The 14,081-nt window shown below is 38.5% G+C and overlaps 1 protein-coding gene across 1 annotated transcript; it reads right to left on the reverse strand.

The window, feature by feature from the left end:
• Window positions 1-869: 869 nt before the first annotated feature.
• LOC143847312 (mitochondrial import receptor subunit TOM20-like) lies at window positions 870-13,729 on the reverse strand. Its single transcript, XM_077356106.1, has 6 exons — window positions 13,482-13,729; window positions 13,088-13,166; window positions 11,095-11,264; window positions 10,859-10,906; window positions 7,553-7,636; window positions 870-1,306 (listed from the first exon to the last, which is right to left on the reverse strand). The coding sequence occupies exons 1-6, from the start codon at window positions 13,578-13,580 to the stop codon at window positions 1,181-1,183; spliced, it is 606 nt and encodes a 201-aa protein (XP_077212221.1). The 5' UTR covers window positions 13,581-13,729; the 3' UTR covers window positions 870-1,180.
• Window positions 13,730-14,081: the final 352 nt, after the last annotated feature.

Genomic DNA, 14,081 nt, shown 5'->3' on the forward strand with positions numbered 1-14,081 from the left:
TCATTCTCGGTTTAAAAAGCTCTTCCCAATATTCCAATTATCCGTCCATCGCTTCTCGCAAGAATGAATTCGCCCCAACTTCCTTTTTTTTTAATGGTGGCTATTTCATTAAAACAGACCGAAATGGATCCAACAAAAGTACAAATGATCAATATAAAGGGTTACATCGAAGACATGTAAAATGAATTCACACCACCTTTCTATCTGTGACATATATTTTATTGATTAAAATGATGTTAGAATGGTTATGAATTCTTTGTTCTCTTAATTTTATACATAGTTCTGTTGCTTTTTATTTTTCTGAAATTGTTCCGGAATTTTTCGCCACTTTATTCCCAATCTGAACTATGTGACTCTACATAGAAAAGAAAGACATACTTTTAAGTAGTTAACCACATGCATTTCAACTTGACTTGTATGCCTCAGTCCTCCATAGAAAAGCAGATACATCTCTGAAAGAAAAAACAAAATTTCTGATTTTTGTAGTGGCCATTGTAACAATCAATGGCATGGTCAAGTCACTCTCTTCTTCTATGATTTGTGGACACGGACACGAATGTCACGTATCGACACGGACACGAAGTGTCAAACACGGCAAACTCCCAAAATTTAGAAACAGGGACACGGCTAAAATAGAAAGTACATATAATCATGATTTGTGGACACAGATTCGTGTGACGAGTTTCGACACGGATACGAGGTATCTGACATAGAAACCCCTAAAACTCTAGAAATAGTGGCACACTCATACACGTACGTATGTATAAAGTTACTGACACTTCTAGCAGTACACTTAAAAGTGTCTAAAGGAGTGTCGACACGGGTGTCGTGTCCAACACGACACGTGTGTGTGCAATAAATTCAAAGTGTCAACCAAATCATAGCTCTTCTTGGATAATCATAAATGAATTATGGCTTCCATAACAATATCTCACCACTAACACAAAAAAGAACTTAAATTGTGTACTGAAAACCAAATTAATCAATTCTCCATGTCTAATTGAGTTTCATCCATCCAAACTAATATTATTGAATCATCATCAACATATGGACAGGGAGGCTACATGTATTGGTTAACTTCAATGGAGGTTCCTTGAGCTTTTTGATGAAACCAAATCCGGCAATGAATACCTCAAAAACCTACTAACTTACTTGTAATTGGATCCGGAGTTTGGTGTTCTTATGAGGGAGGCGGTGGTGGAATATGAGATTTTGCCATCCCAACCCATGCAATGATGCCAGCGGCGAGGATTACCCACCCTAATATGTCATATTTAAGATCACTGTTTTGCTTTTTCTTGGAACCCTGAAAAAGAACAATCAGAATAACAATTACAGTGATGTCTGAACTGAATACAAACCAAGGCATGAAATAACAGACAATACGCCCACAGGGAAGAAATGCAATATGGTATAGGGGCCTATGCAAGTAACCAAAATTAACGTAATTTTAACCCATTAAGGAATTACATTGACAATGCTTCGAAAGAAAGTTCCAATAGTTTTCTTAATAAGCTAGGCTGAAATTAGTATCTCAGCTTGGAATTGCCTAATTTGTGACCCTATTTCACAGCATGAGATATCACTAAATAGAGGTGACCTTTTCCATGATTCTTAAGATATAGCATTGTATGGCTAAGATGTTTTATTGATCAATTTTCATGTGTTGAGATTTTTTTGTTTTTAAGTAGAGATGAACTATTTCCTCGTGTCTGGCATCATTGTAATCATGTATCAACTATCAAGAACGTACATTGGTACATGGTCTTAGCATATTTCCATATTCACATAGGTTTCGGATTTGTCATGCGCGGTTCATGTTTATTTATGTCCGAGTATTGGAATAGGTTGCTCCTAGTGAACAGGGTGGAACTTTGTCGAAATATGCCTAAATGTTTCTGTCTCAGAGGAAAAAGCTGAATGCATTGTTAAGTATGCATGCCATACAATTTATGAGATGTTTCTGTGGTGAAAATTTTGACAAAGAAACCAGTTTCACATATTTGTGTTCGGTTAATACCATATTTGGATGGAAATATTTTTTCAGGGGTACTAAATTGTCCATGTTAAATAAAAATTAGTGCTTCTAGCAAGAAGAACATAGGATTAGAAGAGTGTAAGGCTGTTATCCGTTATGAGAATTTGGTTAAGTGTCATCCCATTGGGCCATGCCTTTCGAAGTTTGTATATGCCAGTGTTTCATTGAGGTTAATATGAAAGAATGTCATTGTGTGTGCATGTGCATGTGCGCACCTTTCGAAGTTTGTATATGGGGGGGGAGGGGGTGAATTGGATTTAAGCAGGAAGTTAAGCGAGGGAAGATTGATTCTTTGAAATTCTCGAGAGAGCTTACGCTACTCCTTATGGATCCAGGTTCTTGTCTCTGATGTGTGAGGCACCTTGGCCCCACCACATGTTGAGGCTTTCTGTGGGATTGCTATTGCTAATAATTTGGATGTTTGTGGAACAATGAGAAAAATTGAATTGCAAGTTGATGCATTATGTCTAGATCAGAGGAATTTACTTATTCGGTGGCCTCAAAGATGTAGGCATCATTGTTCAAGTGGTTCAATATATCTTGGGTGCTACCATTTTTGGCAATTGATCTTTTATCAGATGGATTAAGAGGCTGTGTAAGGAGAATAATTGGATTCTTTGGTGGATACATTCAACAGAATTATGGTGCATTTGGAAAGGTCTACGAGTCTTTTGTAGAGAGAACAATTGGATTCTTTGGCAGATAACTCCATACGTTAGAATTATGGCACATTTGGAACGAGGGGGAACAAGATAGCCCTTGAAGAGAAATATCAATCCCGATGCGGATGGGGGTCACAACACGGTCGAAGAAAATTCTAGCCGACTCGGCATGACGGTCTAGTATTCAGTTGACACGGCTGAGTACTTGGTTGACGCGGTCATAACTCGGGAGAGTCAAAGGAATTTTAATTGACTTTGTAGGACAAAATGCGGAACGCGGCGACAAAACATGGAACACGGTTAAGGTAAAAGGGAGTCGACTCAGGGGAGTCTATGATAACAAGGGGAATTTCAAAACTATGATCTCGACGGAAATTGTTCATGTAGATTAAACTTTTCCTTTTTTGAACAAATATTTAAATAATCAACGTAAACATGCCCAAATGCCTCCGAAAGCAACAAAATATCATCAAAGGATTAAAAAAATTGAAACTACAAAAGCATGAACAAAAACCAAAATACTGGAGGGAAATTATAAAGCACACCCTTTACTTAATACATAATACTCCATAATTGGCCAGCACGTCTTCCCTAGAATTTCCTCCTCAGTGGGTGTTTAAACAAAACTTACATCTGACCTTTCAAAATTGTGTTCATCTCCCTAAAGAAACGTCTCAGTTTCCATGGAGGCTAGCCCTCCTCTTCCATCCATGACATTGAGAGAATCGTTGTCGATCCAAAGCTTGTGGGATCTAATCAACCTTAATCCCGTTGGTAAAAGATTAAGCTTGACATCATCAATTGGCACTGGCTTGGCGGCAGGGGTGTGCGACGGTTGGAAAGTAATAGCTAGAAGTTGTTCCCCACATGAGACGGTGGTAGCTATAGGGTTAGCTTAGATTAAATTTTGACAAAATTTCTAGAGGTAGCTTGGGGTTAATAAGTGTTGAAGAGTCTTCAGAATGCTCTAGGACGGTTGCTAAAGCATATTCCGATACCCTTGGGCCTTGGTATCAAAGGACATGAACACGGCACAGCTTGTGGCAATCCTATTTGACCATCAAACTTGAAAAAGGAATTTGAGGGCTCACTTATAGGTGAAGGTGACGGTGACTCAGTTCTAGTACATAACCTTACCACCTCACATCTGAAACCCTCTTGGAATGATTTTTCCAAGGAAACAATTTCCCTGACACGCCTACCTAGCTCGATGAAAGCTTCCGTCGCCTAGGTTTGTGCGGACACTCCTCGGATCTCCCACCAGATCTTGATGGCCAAAGAACCAGCCATTTGTTCCAAAGCTCCTATCTCCTGAAGAGGCAACTTGGCCGCCGCAAGATTCGAGACATTACAGTGTTCAAGCAATCCTCCGGTGCCACTGATTTAGACACAGTGAACAGCCCCACCACAGCCACATCGCTCTTGCTACCTTCAGACTGCTCAAGTTCCAAAAATAATTCTCAATGTCACGAGTCGATGGCTATCTGGGCGAAAGATATGCCCCATGTTATACCTCCATCCCTCCTTCACCGCTTTCTTTAACCTCTTACTGTTTTAGTGGATTTCTCGAAGCAAACAATCAGCATATTGATATTTCTAGCCAATTCCACCATGGCTTTGACTAGAACAATCAAGTCACTTCATATTGGCGTATGGAGTATGGACATCATTGGGCTTCCAGCAGCCAATTTTCTTGCTCAGAAGGCCCACCTCTGAAGCCTTCCCAAAAAGGTAAAGAATCCCATTACTCAAGGAAAAAGAACGGGGTAAGAGATTCCCTGTCTGGCCCCAAGATGAGGCATAGAAACAAGCAACCATTTTAAATGGGAAAAAAATATGGGCTAAAGAAATACGCTCCTCCACCAACACCCTCCATTTTAACCTGAATAGTTTTTTTGTTTTTTGGAAGCATCAATGTGAGAAGCAACCATTCGATTGTAATTTAGGTATTTTCCAAATCTAATTTATCATTTCTTTTTGCTTCAGATATTTGGAAACAAAGCAATAAATAAAGCATTGAACATATTATCAAAGTGGAGGTGAGAAAATAACTCAGCTAGAACCAAAATCACATAGACTCGATCGAATTCCAAATCTTTAGAAAAAAAAATCAACATAAATCCATCTAGGCCTGAACTTCTCCTTCTAGAGGTTGAAAACAGCCACTCTGACCTCCTTAGAAAATTTATTTCCGAAGTCTATTTGTTGTCCAAAGAAAGAAAAGGCATATCCAAAAATTCCAAGAGTGGAGCATCCAATCCGAAGTGCATAGAGAAATATTTAAAAATGGATTCTCCCATTCCTTTCTTCGTTTCATAAGTTTGGTTAGCCACTCTCTTTTTCTGAATCAACTTCTGCTACCTCATAGTAGTAGTTGGTCTATGGAAAATTTCCAAAATGCAATCCCGAGACAAGTTATGTTTTTTTTTTTTTTTTTAAATTTGAATAGGTTGAATAAATTTTATCCATAATCAAAACTTCAAAACAAAGCAAAAAAAAAAAATTAAATGGAAGCTCGACCCCATTGAAGACCAAGGATCCAGGTTTTGGTATCGATAAGTGTTCCGGCAGCCAAAGAAACAAAAACATTACGATTTCGATTAGAAAATTTGGAGGAATCTTGTAAAATCATGAAAATGTTTGGAAAAATATGCAAATGACGGAAATTTAAGTTGAAACTTCAGAAAATGCTAAAATAGAACGAATACACTCTTAGAAACCATCACTTGAGATAGGCATCCATAATGGTTTAACAACATCGAACACCTAATGAAATGTGTTGCCGCGCCTATTTGGAACAAAAAAAATCATGCTAATATCAATGCATGCAACCATATAAATGTAGGAAACCACTTCGTTAACTAATTCCATAAATAAAGTACAACATAATGAAGTAGTACAGTATAAAGATAAGGAAGTACAATGTATATAAGAAACTTAAATGTATACGAGATGTTTATATGTGCGGTATTTGATAATACACTTATATAATATTCGGTTGGGCCTGTAGCTCAATGGTTGAGGCTTTGTTTCTCAACCTTGAGGTTGCAGGTTCGATCCCAGCTTACCAATCAATATATATATATATATATATATATATATATATATATATATATATATATATATATATATATATATATATATATATATATATATATATATATATATATATATACATTCGATAATTAAAGGAAACCTCACATTTATAGATTCATTCATTTCCCTCGTGTGACTCAAATTTGGAGTTACTTCTTTGGGTTACCCAAAGTCGTTCCCAAGCCCTACGGCAATGCTAATATGAGATCTTTCTGGTCTGGGTGGCATAAGCCCAGAGGAAACAAGCATCTTTCACAGCTGTGGAACATTTTTCTCCCCACAACCCAATGTGTAGTTTGGAAGGGATTTTAACAATCACATTTTTTTACCTGAATGGCAATACTTTCGAGAAAAAAATCATTAAGTGGTCATAGTGGAAGTAGCCGAGTGTGCTATTATAAAGCCTATTTGTGAAAACATTCCTCTACAGGACTTAATAACAATTGGAAAGTAATATGCGTTGTCTACTGTTTCAAAGGTGAGCCCCTAACATTTGGAGTGCTCCTCCTGACAGTTGGATTAAGCTGAATTTTGATGGCAATATCAAACTCTCGCATATTTATCATGGCTAAATACGCTTGATTGACATTGAGTGAGTGTTATATGACTCCAATGAGATTAAATTATCATCTTGTTTAAATAAATTGTCATCTTGTTTAAATCCCTTCCAGATATGGATTGAGGATGATTCTATTAACACTATCCAATGGTAGGAGTCTTCCACTCCACGGAGATTTAGGAGCATATTCAGAGAGATGTGTGATGTGATTAAGGGGAATGTATTTGTTCTTATATCGACCGTGAAAGAAATCCAAGAGCTGTCAACCTTGCAAATTTTGTAGTCTCTTTTTATTTTTTATTTTTGGTTCCTTTTGTATCTCCTTTTTTTTTGGTGAGTACGGATCTCCTTTTTTATTAAAATATAAATAATAGATGTTCGAAAAAAATCGAAGAGAGTATTTAGTATTTACCAACAAACCATTATCCAATTATCATACCACTTCTTGGAATTAAGAATGAATAACAGTCCCAAGAACGATCTCAAGATAGTCGCATCAAAGTAACATGCTCTAAAACACCAAGATGTATCTTCCATTGACAGTAAAAACTTCGGAGCGTGTTTTGGGCTTACTCGGGCCCTATTGGGGTCTCGGATTCTAATGAGGCAGAGGTTCATGCAATTCACTATAGCATCAAATTACTATCCTCTGAAGAACTGCCTAGAGTGGAAATTGAAGGGGACTCGAAGAATGTTATCAGTTGGTTTAACGGATCTCATACAGCTCCGTGGAGATTCGCTGCATGGTTCAATGAAATACAAGATATAATTGGTGACTTCCACATTCAAGCCTATCATGCGAAAAATATCAGCTAATAGTGTAGCCGACAAGTTAGCTAAGGATGGAGTCTCTAGGAATAGTATTTCGATGTTTGACCACTTGCCACCTTAATTTCCCTTCTGTGTATTGATTTTTCTCCTCTTTGTACCTTTTCGGCCCTTTTGGGTCCTTATTAATATATTATAATTACTATTCAAAAAAATTGCAGTAAAAACTTAGTAGTTACTTGGTGGGAGATAGGCATGCATACACACGCCATTTGCAAAAGGCACATGGACACACATTGACACCCACACAAATGTACAAGAACACGGAAGCATGGGCCTGAGCAACAAAAAAAAAAAAAAACTAACTTCTAAGGTTCAAATTATTGGATTTTTCTGCCATGGACAAAAAGATCAGCACAGAACTTTTACCTTCACGTTTGAAGCAGAAGATCCTGTTGCTGCAGCCTGTTGAGTAAAACGCTGGCTCTGAATCTCTGAATGCATCTCAGGAGTCTAAATCGACAAAAGTACAGGTCAATTACAATTTGAAATATCGAAGGTGCAAAAAAGTTTCCAACAAGGATTAAATATGTAACAATGACAGAGTAATTAGGTCAAGTCCATAATGCTATTGAGTGGTAATAGACGGGTATAATGTGTGTGCTTGTTCCCCAAATGCGTAAGTACGTGTCGATGTATGTAGAGACATAACCATTCAAAAAAAAATGTATGTAGTGATATCATGAGGCAAAGAATTGAGGCAAACTGCAAGAAAAAAAAAAGTTTGCAAGTAATCAGTATTAGGTGCCCCAAAAATCATCTCCATAGGATGATGATGATGATGATGTTCCTAACCCTCCTATCTATAGAGGGCACATGCACATTTATTTTTTAAAATTAATACAGGGGGGCTCACTTTGTTTGAAAATCTAAACCTATGAGTTGGCCGACACTTTGAATTTATTGCCGACAAGCGTGTCGTGTCGGACGACACGACACCCGTGTCCACACGTGTCGACACTCCTTTAGACACTTTTAAATGTACTGCTAGAAGTGTCAATAACTTTACATGCATGTGCGTGTATGAGTGTGCTACTATTCCTATATTTTTAGGGGTTGAAGTGTCATATACCCCGTATCCGTGTCAAAACCCAGCACACAAATCTGTGTCCACAAATCATGATTATATGTAACTCTCTCTCTCTCTCTCTCTCTCTCTCTCTCTCTCTCTCTCTCTCTCTCTCGGGTCTGCTCTTTTAAATCTTCTAGGAGGATGAACTGCATCACCCTGCCAGCAATAAAAAAACAAAACGACACCTAAGTTGGTCCCGCCACACAAGAAGCTATAGAAGCCCTCAACCAGCTACAAGTTATGCTACATCCAAAACCCTCAAACTATTGTAGTTATACCCAAAGTTACCGGGATCGCCCTCCAACCCGCGATCTGGGGGTCGCCGACCCGAAACGTGGGTCGTTTGCGACCCAGATCACCAAAAATGGCGACCCGAAACGTGGGCCGTTTGCGACCCGGGCGACCCGCGCGAAAGGGAAAGATGCATAGAGGGAACACTTCGGTGGACTACGAAAAGAGAGTTGCACAATAGTTTATTAGTTTGTTTATATTTTTATGTTCTTATTTCAAAATCGGGTAGTGTTTGCTTGCATTTAAGATCGAGAATGCAATATATGCTGGTACTTAGTTTAGTGATATTTGGAGATCTTCAAATTTTATATATTATGGCTTGGATTGGAACTAGAATTTTCATGTTGAATATATATCAATGGCATACACGAGGTTTTTGGTTTTGTTTATTAATTGTATGTACTATGGACTACATAATGATATTTTTGTAAAAATATATGAAAGAATATGTATATATATATATATATATATATATATATATATATATATATATAATACTAGAGCAACCCAGATTTGCACTCCAAATTACCCGCGAGCTGAAATAGCCAACCGACTTAGCCTACTGTCATCATACCCCGTACCTGTTCCCGTACCGCGTACCGAAACGAACCGTGTTCCAAGTAACCTTGCCAATCCCACATTGGTTCCATTCAAACATGATAGTCCAAATATACGCAAGCTCACCCGTGACCAGACTGTACTCACATAACCATAGCATGTGCACCAATTATGTCTCTACAGATCTACAGGGGCACAACTCCTGCAGACTCTACGAAACTTCCAGACCAAATTCAAGAGCTTATCAACAACTCATACAACAACTTGTCAAACACCAAAATGACATTAATTTGAAATGCTCAATAAGAAAAAATATGAAGCCTGTCCCACCCAACTCTCCCAAATCTTACACAGCTCATACGGCATGCGTTTCACATCTTCAAGCAAGTCAATTACCCATTTGCCCATGCACTTTCATCAATCAATTCAGCTGTAACTAGAGAAATAACAATGGATGTTTCCAATACAAAACAAATAAATAATATATTTAAATCTACAATTGATGGAGAACTTTGGCAGTCATGTACCATGTAATCAGCATGAACGATTCCCACCCACCCTTTGCTTTCTATTGACAAAAACGTCCAAATGCTATGTTACCAAGCAGAAAATTTCTGAATCCAACATTAACTCGCCACCGATCCCATGTTAATAATTGAATTCAATTCATGATAAAGACAAAACACTCACAACCCTAACGAAAGAAAAAATTATCACTTAAGCCTCTCTAATAGCCACACCAACCTCCCCCGTACTTTCATAATAGTTGTACAACCAATAATGTCACTCCACATTATATGGAAATAAAATATCCAATAAGTAGAAAATTAGCCAATAATAATTTATCAGCAAATGAAGTGATAAATTTATCAGAATGTGTCCCCTCCCACGCCTGGGCTTTTGAAGCTTAACTTTGATGGATCTAGTTTGGGGAATCCCGGCCCAGCCTGTATTGGAGGTGTCTTGAGGAATGAGAGTGAGGAGGTTTCATGGGCCTTTGCAGGTCCCCCTAGGGATGGCGGATGCCACAGAGGCCAATGTGAGAGCAGCTCATCAAGGCATAAAGTTGACAGCTAGAGGTCGGCTAGAAAATGTGGCAGATGAAGGGGATTCCCTAAATGTAATTTGATGGCTCAATGGATCGAAAAAACACCCTTGAGATTTGATCGGCTTTTTGATGAGATGCTAGATTGGATGGGATCTTCATCGATTGTTTTCAAGTATATAGATAGGTCCGCCAATTCGATGGCAGATGGTCTAGCTAGAGATGGAGTTTCCATGTAAGTTTTGGCGCTATCTGACTCTCTTCCACCTTGATGCCTTGTTGCTTTTTGTTTTTATTAGTCTTCCCTATATTGAATTTGGCTTTTCTTGTACATTAATCATTTTGGTCCTCCTTGTTTTGCAATAAAATTGGCTATCATTAAAAAAAAAAAACATATGAAGTGATAAATCTTGCAAGCGCAGACATGCAGTCCTGACGCAAACCAGCCATGAAGATGGGGTGGAAAAATAGTATATCTTACATTTAAGATTAGTAGAAGGCATTTGGAAAGTTCGTCGTCTCAAGCATGTAATATTTGGTAAGCCAAGCATGATCTAATAACATAGAAGCATTTTATTACATGGAGTAACATTAAACTAGGAGTGGCACAAAGGAAATTGGTGTTACAACATGTAAACCATATAGTCCAACAGAGATTACACAATAAACTACATAGCATCACAATAAACCCATAAGGACAGTGAGATACCTTTGATGATAGATCTAAAGACTTGCGGTAAAGCTCGTTGCTAGGATCCTACAAGAAGAAACACTACTTTTAAGTTCCTTGACAGAAAAAATATGCAAGAATGAAGGTTTATTTTATTTATTTATTTTTGAAAAGGTAGAATGAAAGTTTCTATGAGCCACAAAAACAGATAAAGGATTTAATACATCAATATATAATTTCAGAAGGCTTCGGGGATGCCTATGAAAAGCAAATACCTCATCTACCGCTTGCTGGAAATATTCAGATGCCTTATTAAAAAAAACTCCTGCCGCATCAGAATCGGGGGTAAGAAATGCATGAGAAGTGTAGGCATTTCCTAGGCACCAAAGAGTATCATGCTTCCGTGGATTAATTTCTAATGCCTCCTCCAACTTTGAAATAGCATCTGCATAAAGATTTAAACAGGCAAACAAAAAAAAAGAATTATTTACCAAAATAATACACTGTTTTGCCCCCAAGTACCAAAAAGGAGATAAGTTTGAGGAATAACCAAGTTAGTGTTCTTATTGAAAAAATAATAATCTAAATACCTTTTTGAAAAGTGTCTCCACCCTCACCAACATCTTTATGAAATAGGCTCAGCAAAACATATATATGCCCAACCTAAGGGCTCTCTCACTCGGAAGCTGTTTCACTGACCGATTCTCAAAAATGTATCGCTTCCAGATAATGACCGATTTCAATGGGTTTATTGTCTCTGATTTCTTAATCAAGGGAATAGAAAAAAGTTGGGATGTTGATGGTTTTTTTGTTCCATTTTGTTGAATTATTTCACCAGCAAAAAGGAAAATTCCTATTGGAGTAAAATCCCTATCGGTGTAACTACATTCCCTATCATTAATAGCCTACTTAGTAATTAGGACTAACAGTGTATAATTTTAGTAAAAACTTTTACAATCGAAATTCAAATTGGGTTGATGTATAGATCCATGCAAAAAATGAAGGCAGACTAGGAGGGATCGATACAGGGTATCTTGAATGACAAGACGAGGTGGTCATCGCTTATGCTAGACCTATTGGCTACTCGAATGCCATTAAAATGCAAACACTTGAGGTCAGTTTGGTTGTGGGCATTTGGATGTTCCCGGGAATATGTTTGGAATTTTGAAATGCCGAACCCCGTTTGGTTGCCATTTGCATTTCATTGGCATGTTTGACCACCGGGTTTTGTCGGGTGCTTGTCTGCCCACGTGGACGCCCAACCAAAGCCAAATGGTAATCCACATATTTGGAGTTCTTTTGCTGGAATATCGAGATCCCTAGCATGTAGAAATGACGGAGACGTGCTACTCATCTTCCCGAGAGTTTTTTCTACACATGTTCCGAACAAATTCCGGCAACCAAACTTCCAAAGTGGATCATATGCCGCCCAAATGCCTGACCAGAGCCTTGTAACCAAACAACCCTTGGACAAAGTTCCGAACATCTCCCCCTTGACTGCCAGGCTTTGGAAATGCCGTTTGACTTCTTATCTTCTCCCATCACACCCAAGCTCCCGCAACCAAACAGGGCCTTGGGGATGGGATTTAGCTTCTTTTAGAATAAGAGACTACCTCACTTTGCATTGAGTGTGAACCAATGGGCATCCTTAGATTGTTATGGGCCTTTTTTTCCCTCCCTGGTTTCCTATTCAAAATTTCAGGAATAGAACATATATTTTATTTCCTAGGCAGAGGATCACATTCAGACATCCATGGGGAAGGGAAACTAGGGCGTGTATAAGCATTCTAAGCCCAGTATAGATTTAGCATGTACATTCTCATATCACGGACGTGTATGTCTGAGTTGTGATATGGATACATTTTGAATCTTGACAATCTAGGATGATATTTTTGTTTGGCTAATCGAAACATCTTCCATTTGATCAGAGAGATTGAATTTGAACATTGTAGCAATGCTCATCAACATCCACGTAGAGAGACGCATAAACAAGACATTTTCAATGAATTATTAAGTATGTAATCTGCACATATTTTCAGGAGGGGGCGATTAAATTCCAAGCAAAAAAAAGGAAATCATCATGGACCCAGAAAATCTACATTAGAAAAAAGCCGTCCATTTTTCCACTAGCAAGTTGATGATAGTAAGAAAAAACTTTAGAAATCAAAGGGAAGTTGGATTTCCCCCCCCCCCCCCCCCCCCCCCACCCCCCCAAAGACCACCAAACAATGAAAGCACAAATTATATCGGCGACGAAAAGACTATTACCTTTTACCATATTCCCTGACTCAGACATGGTCTGAAACTGCGCCAACTCCATAAGCGCTCCTCCCCATCTTGTAAGGTTCTGAAATAAATAAATAAATAAAATCAAACCCACAAAATTCCTCATCAAATGTGTGAGTAAAAAATCTGAATAAAATGGGTCTTTTCCTCCGTGTTAAGGTTTTACACATGTTTTCAGGTTCCAAAAACGTATCACAACTGGTGAAGTCTTGAAGCTGTTAGGGTTTGAGAAAACAGTGAGAAAAAAAAGAGGCGATCATGAAAGAAACTGAGCTAAGACAAATGGGAATTTTAATAGAGATCATGTGATGAATTCAGTTGAGAGTGGAAAAACGAAAGGAGAAAGAGATAAAAGGGGGTGGGGTTATAAACGTACATCTGCATCGAGAGGATCCTTGGCGTAGCTCGCCTCGGACGTCTTCCGAGCGAGATCAAAGAACAAGAAGCGCTCTATTTCGTTCTGTGGCATTTCCATGGCTGCCGATAAATTCTAGGGTTTTGAAACCGATTCTAGGGTTTTGAATCTCTCTCCCTCTCTCTCCTAGGGTTAGAGAGCTGTTCTAGACTTCTAGCAAGGGGGCCTTTTATGAATAAGCAAACGAAGTTTGGAGAGGAAGTTTTGCGTATCTTTGGGGACCGATGGATGGATTGTTATGACGGTGGAAAGTGGGAATGTGGATTCCTGAGCTACTATCCGTTGTTTGGTTGTGTTACGGAATAGAAAATGGGGATATCCTCATTCCTGACCCTGGCTTTCCTATGTTTTTGTTGTTATTCACAAGAACGGTAAGTGCAATTGGGGAGGTGAGTCCATGAGTGGCATTTCGCGGTGCGGTTGACCAGAATCACTATTCTTGTTTTCTCGTCCGCACTGCATTTGGATTGCTGGAATCAGGAATCGACTTGACATCATATTCATATTTGGACTTCAATTCCGATTCTCCCGTAAACGGAATGAGAAAGGATTAAAATAAAT

Source organism: Tasmannia lanceolata, unplaced genomic scaffold (assembly GCF_043159265.1).
Source record: "Tasmannia lanceolata isolate RefF3 unplaced genomic scaffold, GAP_Taslan_0.1 ptg000015l, whole genome shotgun sequence".
Classification (NCBI taxonomy): domain Eukaryota; kingdom Viridiplantae; phylum Streptophyta; class Magnoliopsida; order Canellales; family Winteraceae; genus Tasmannia; species Tasmannia lanceolata.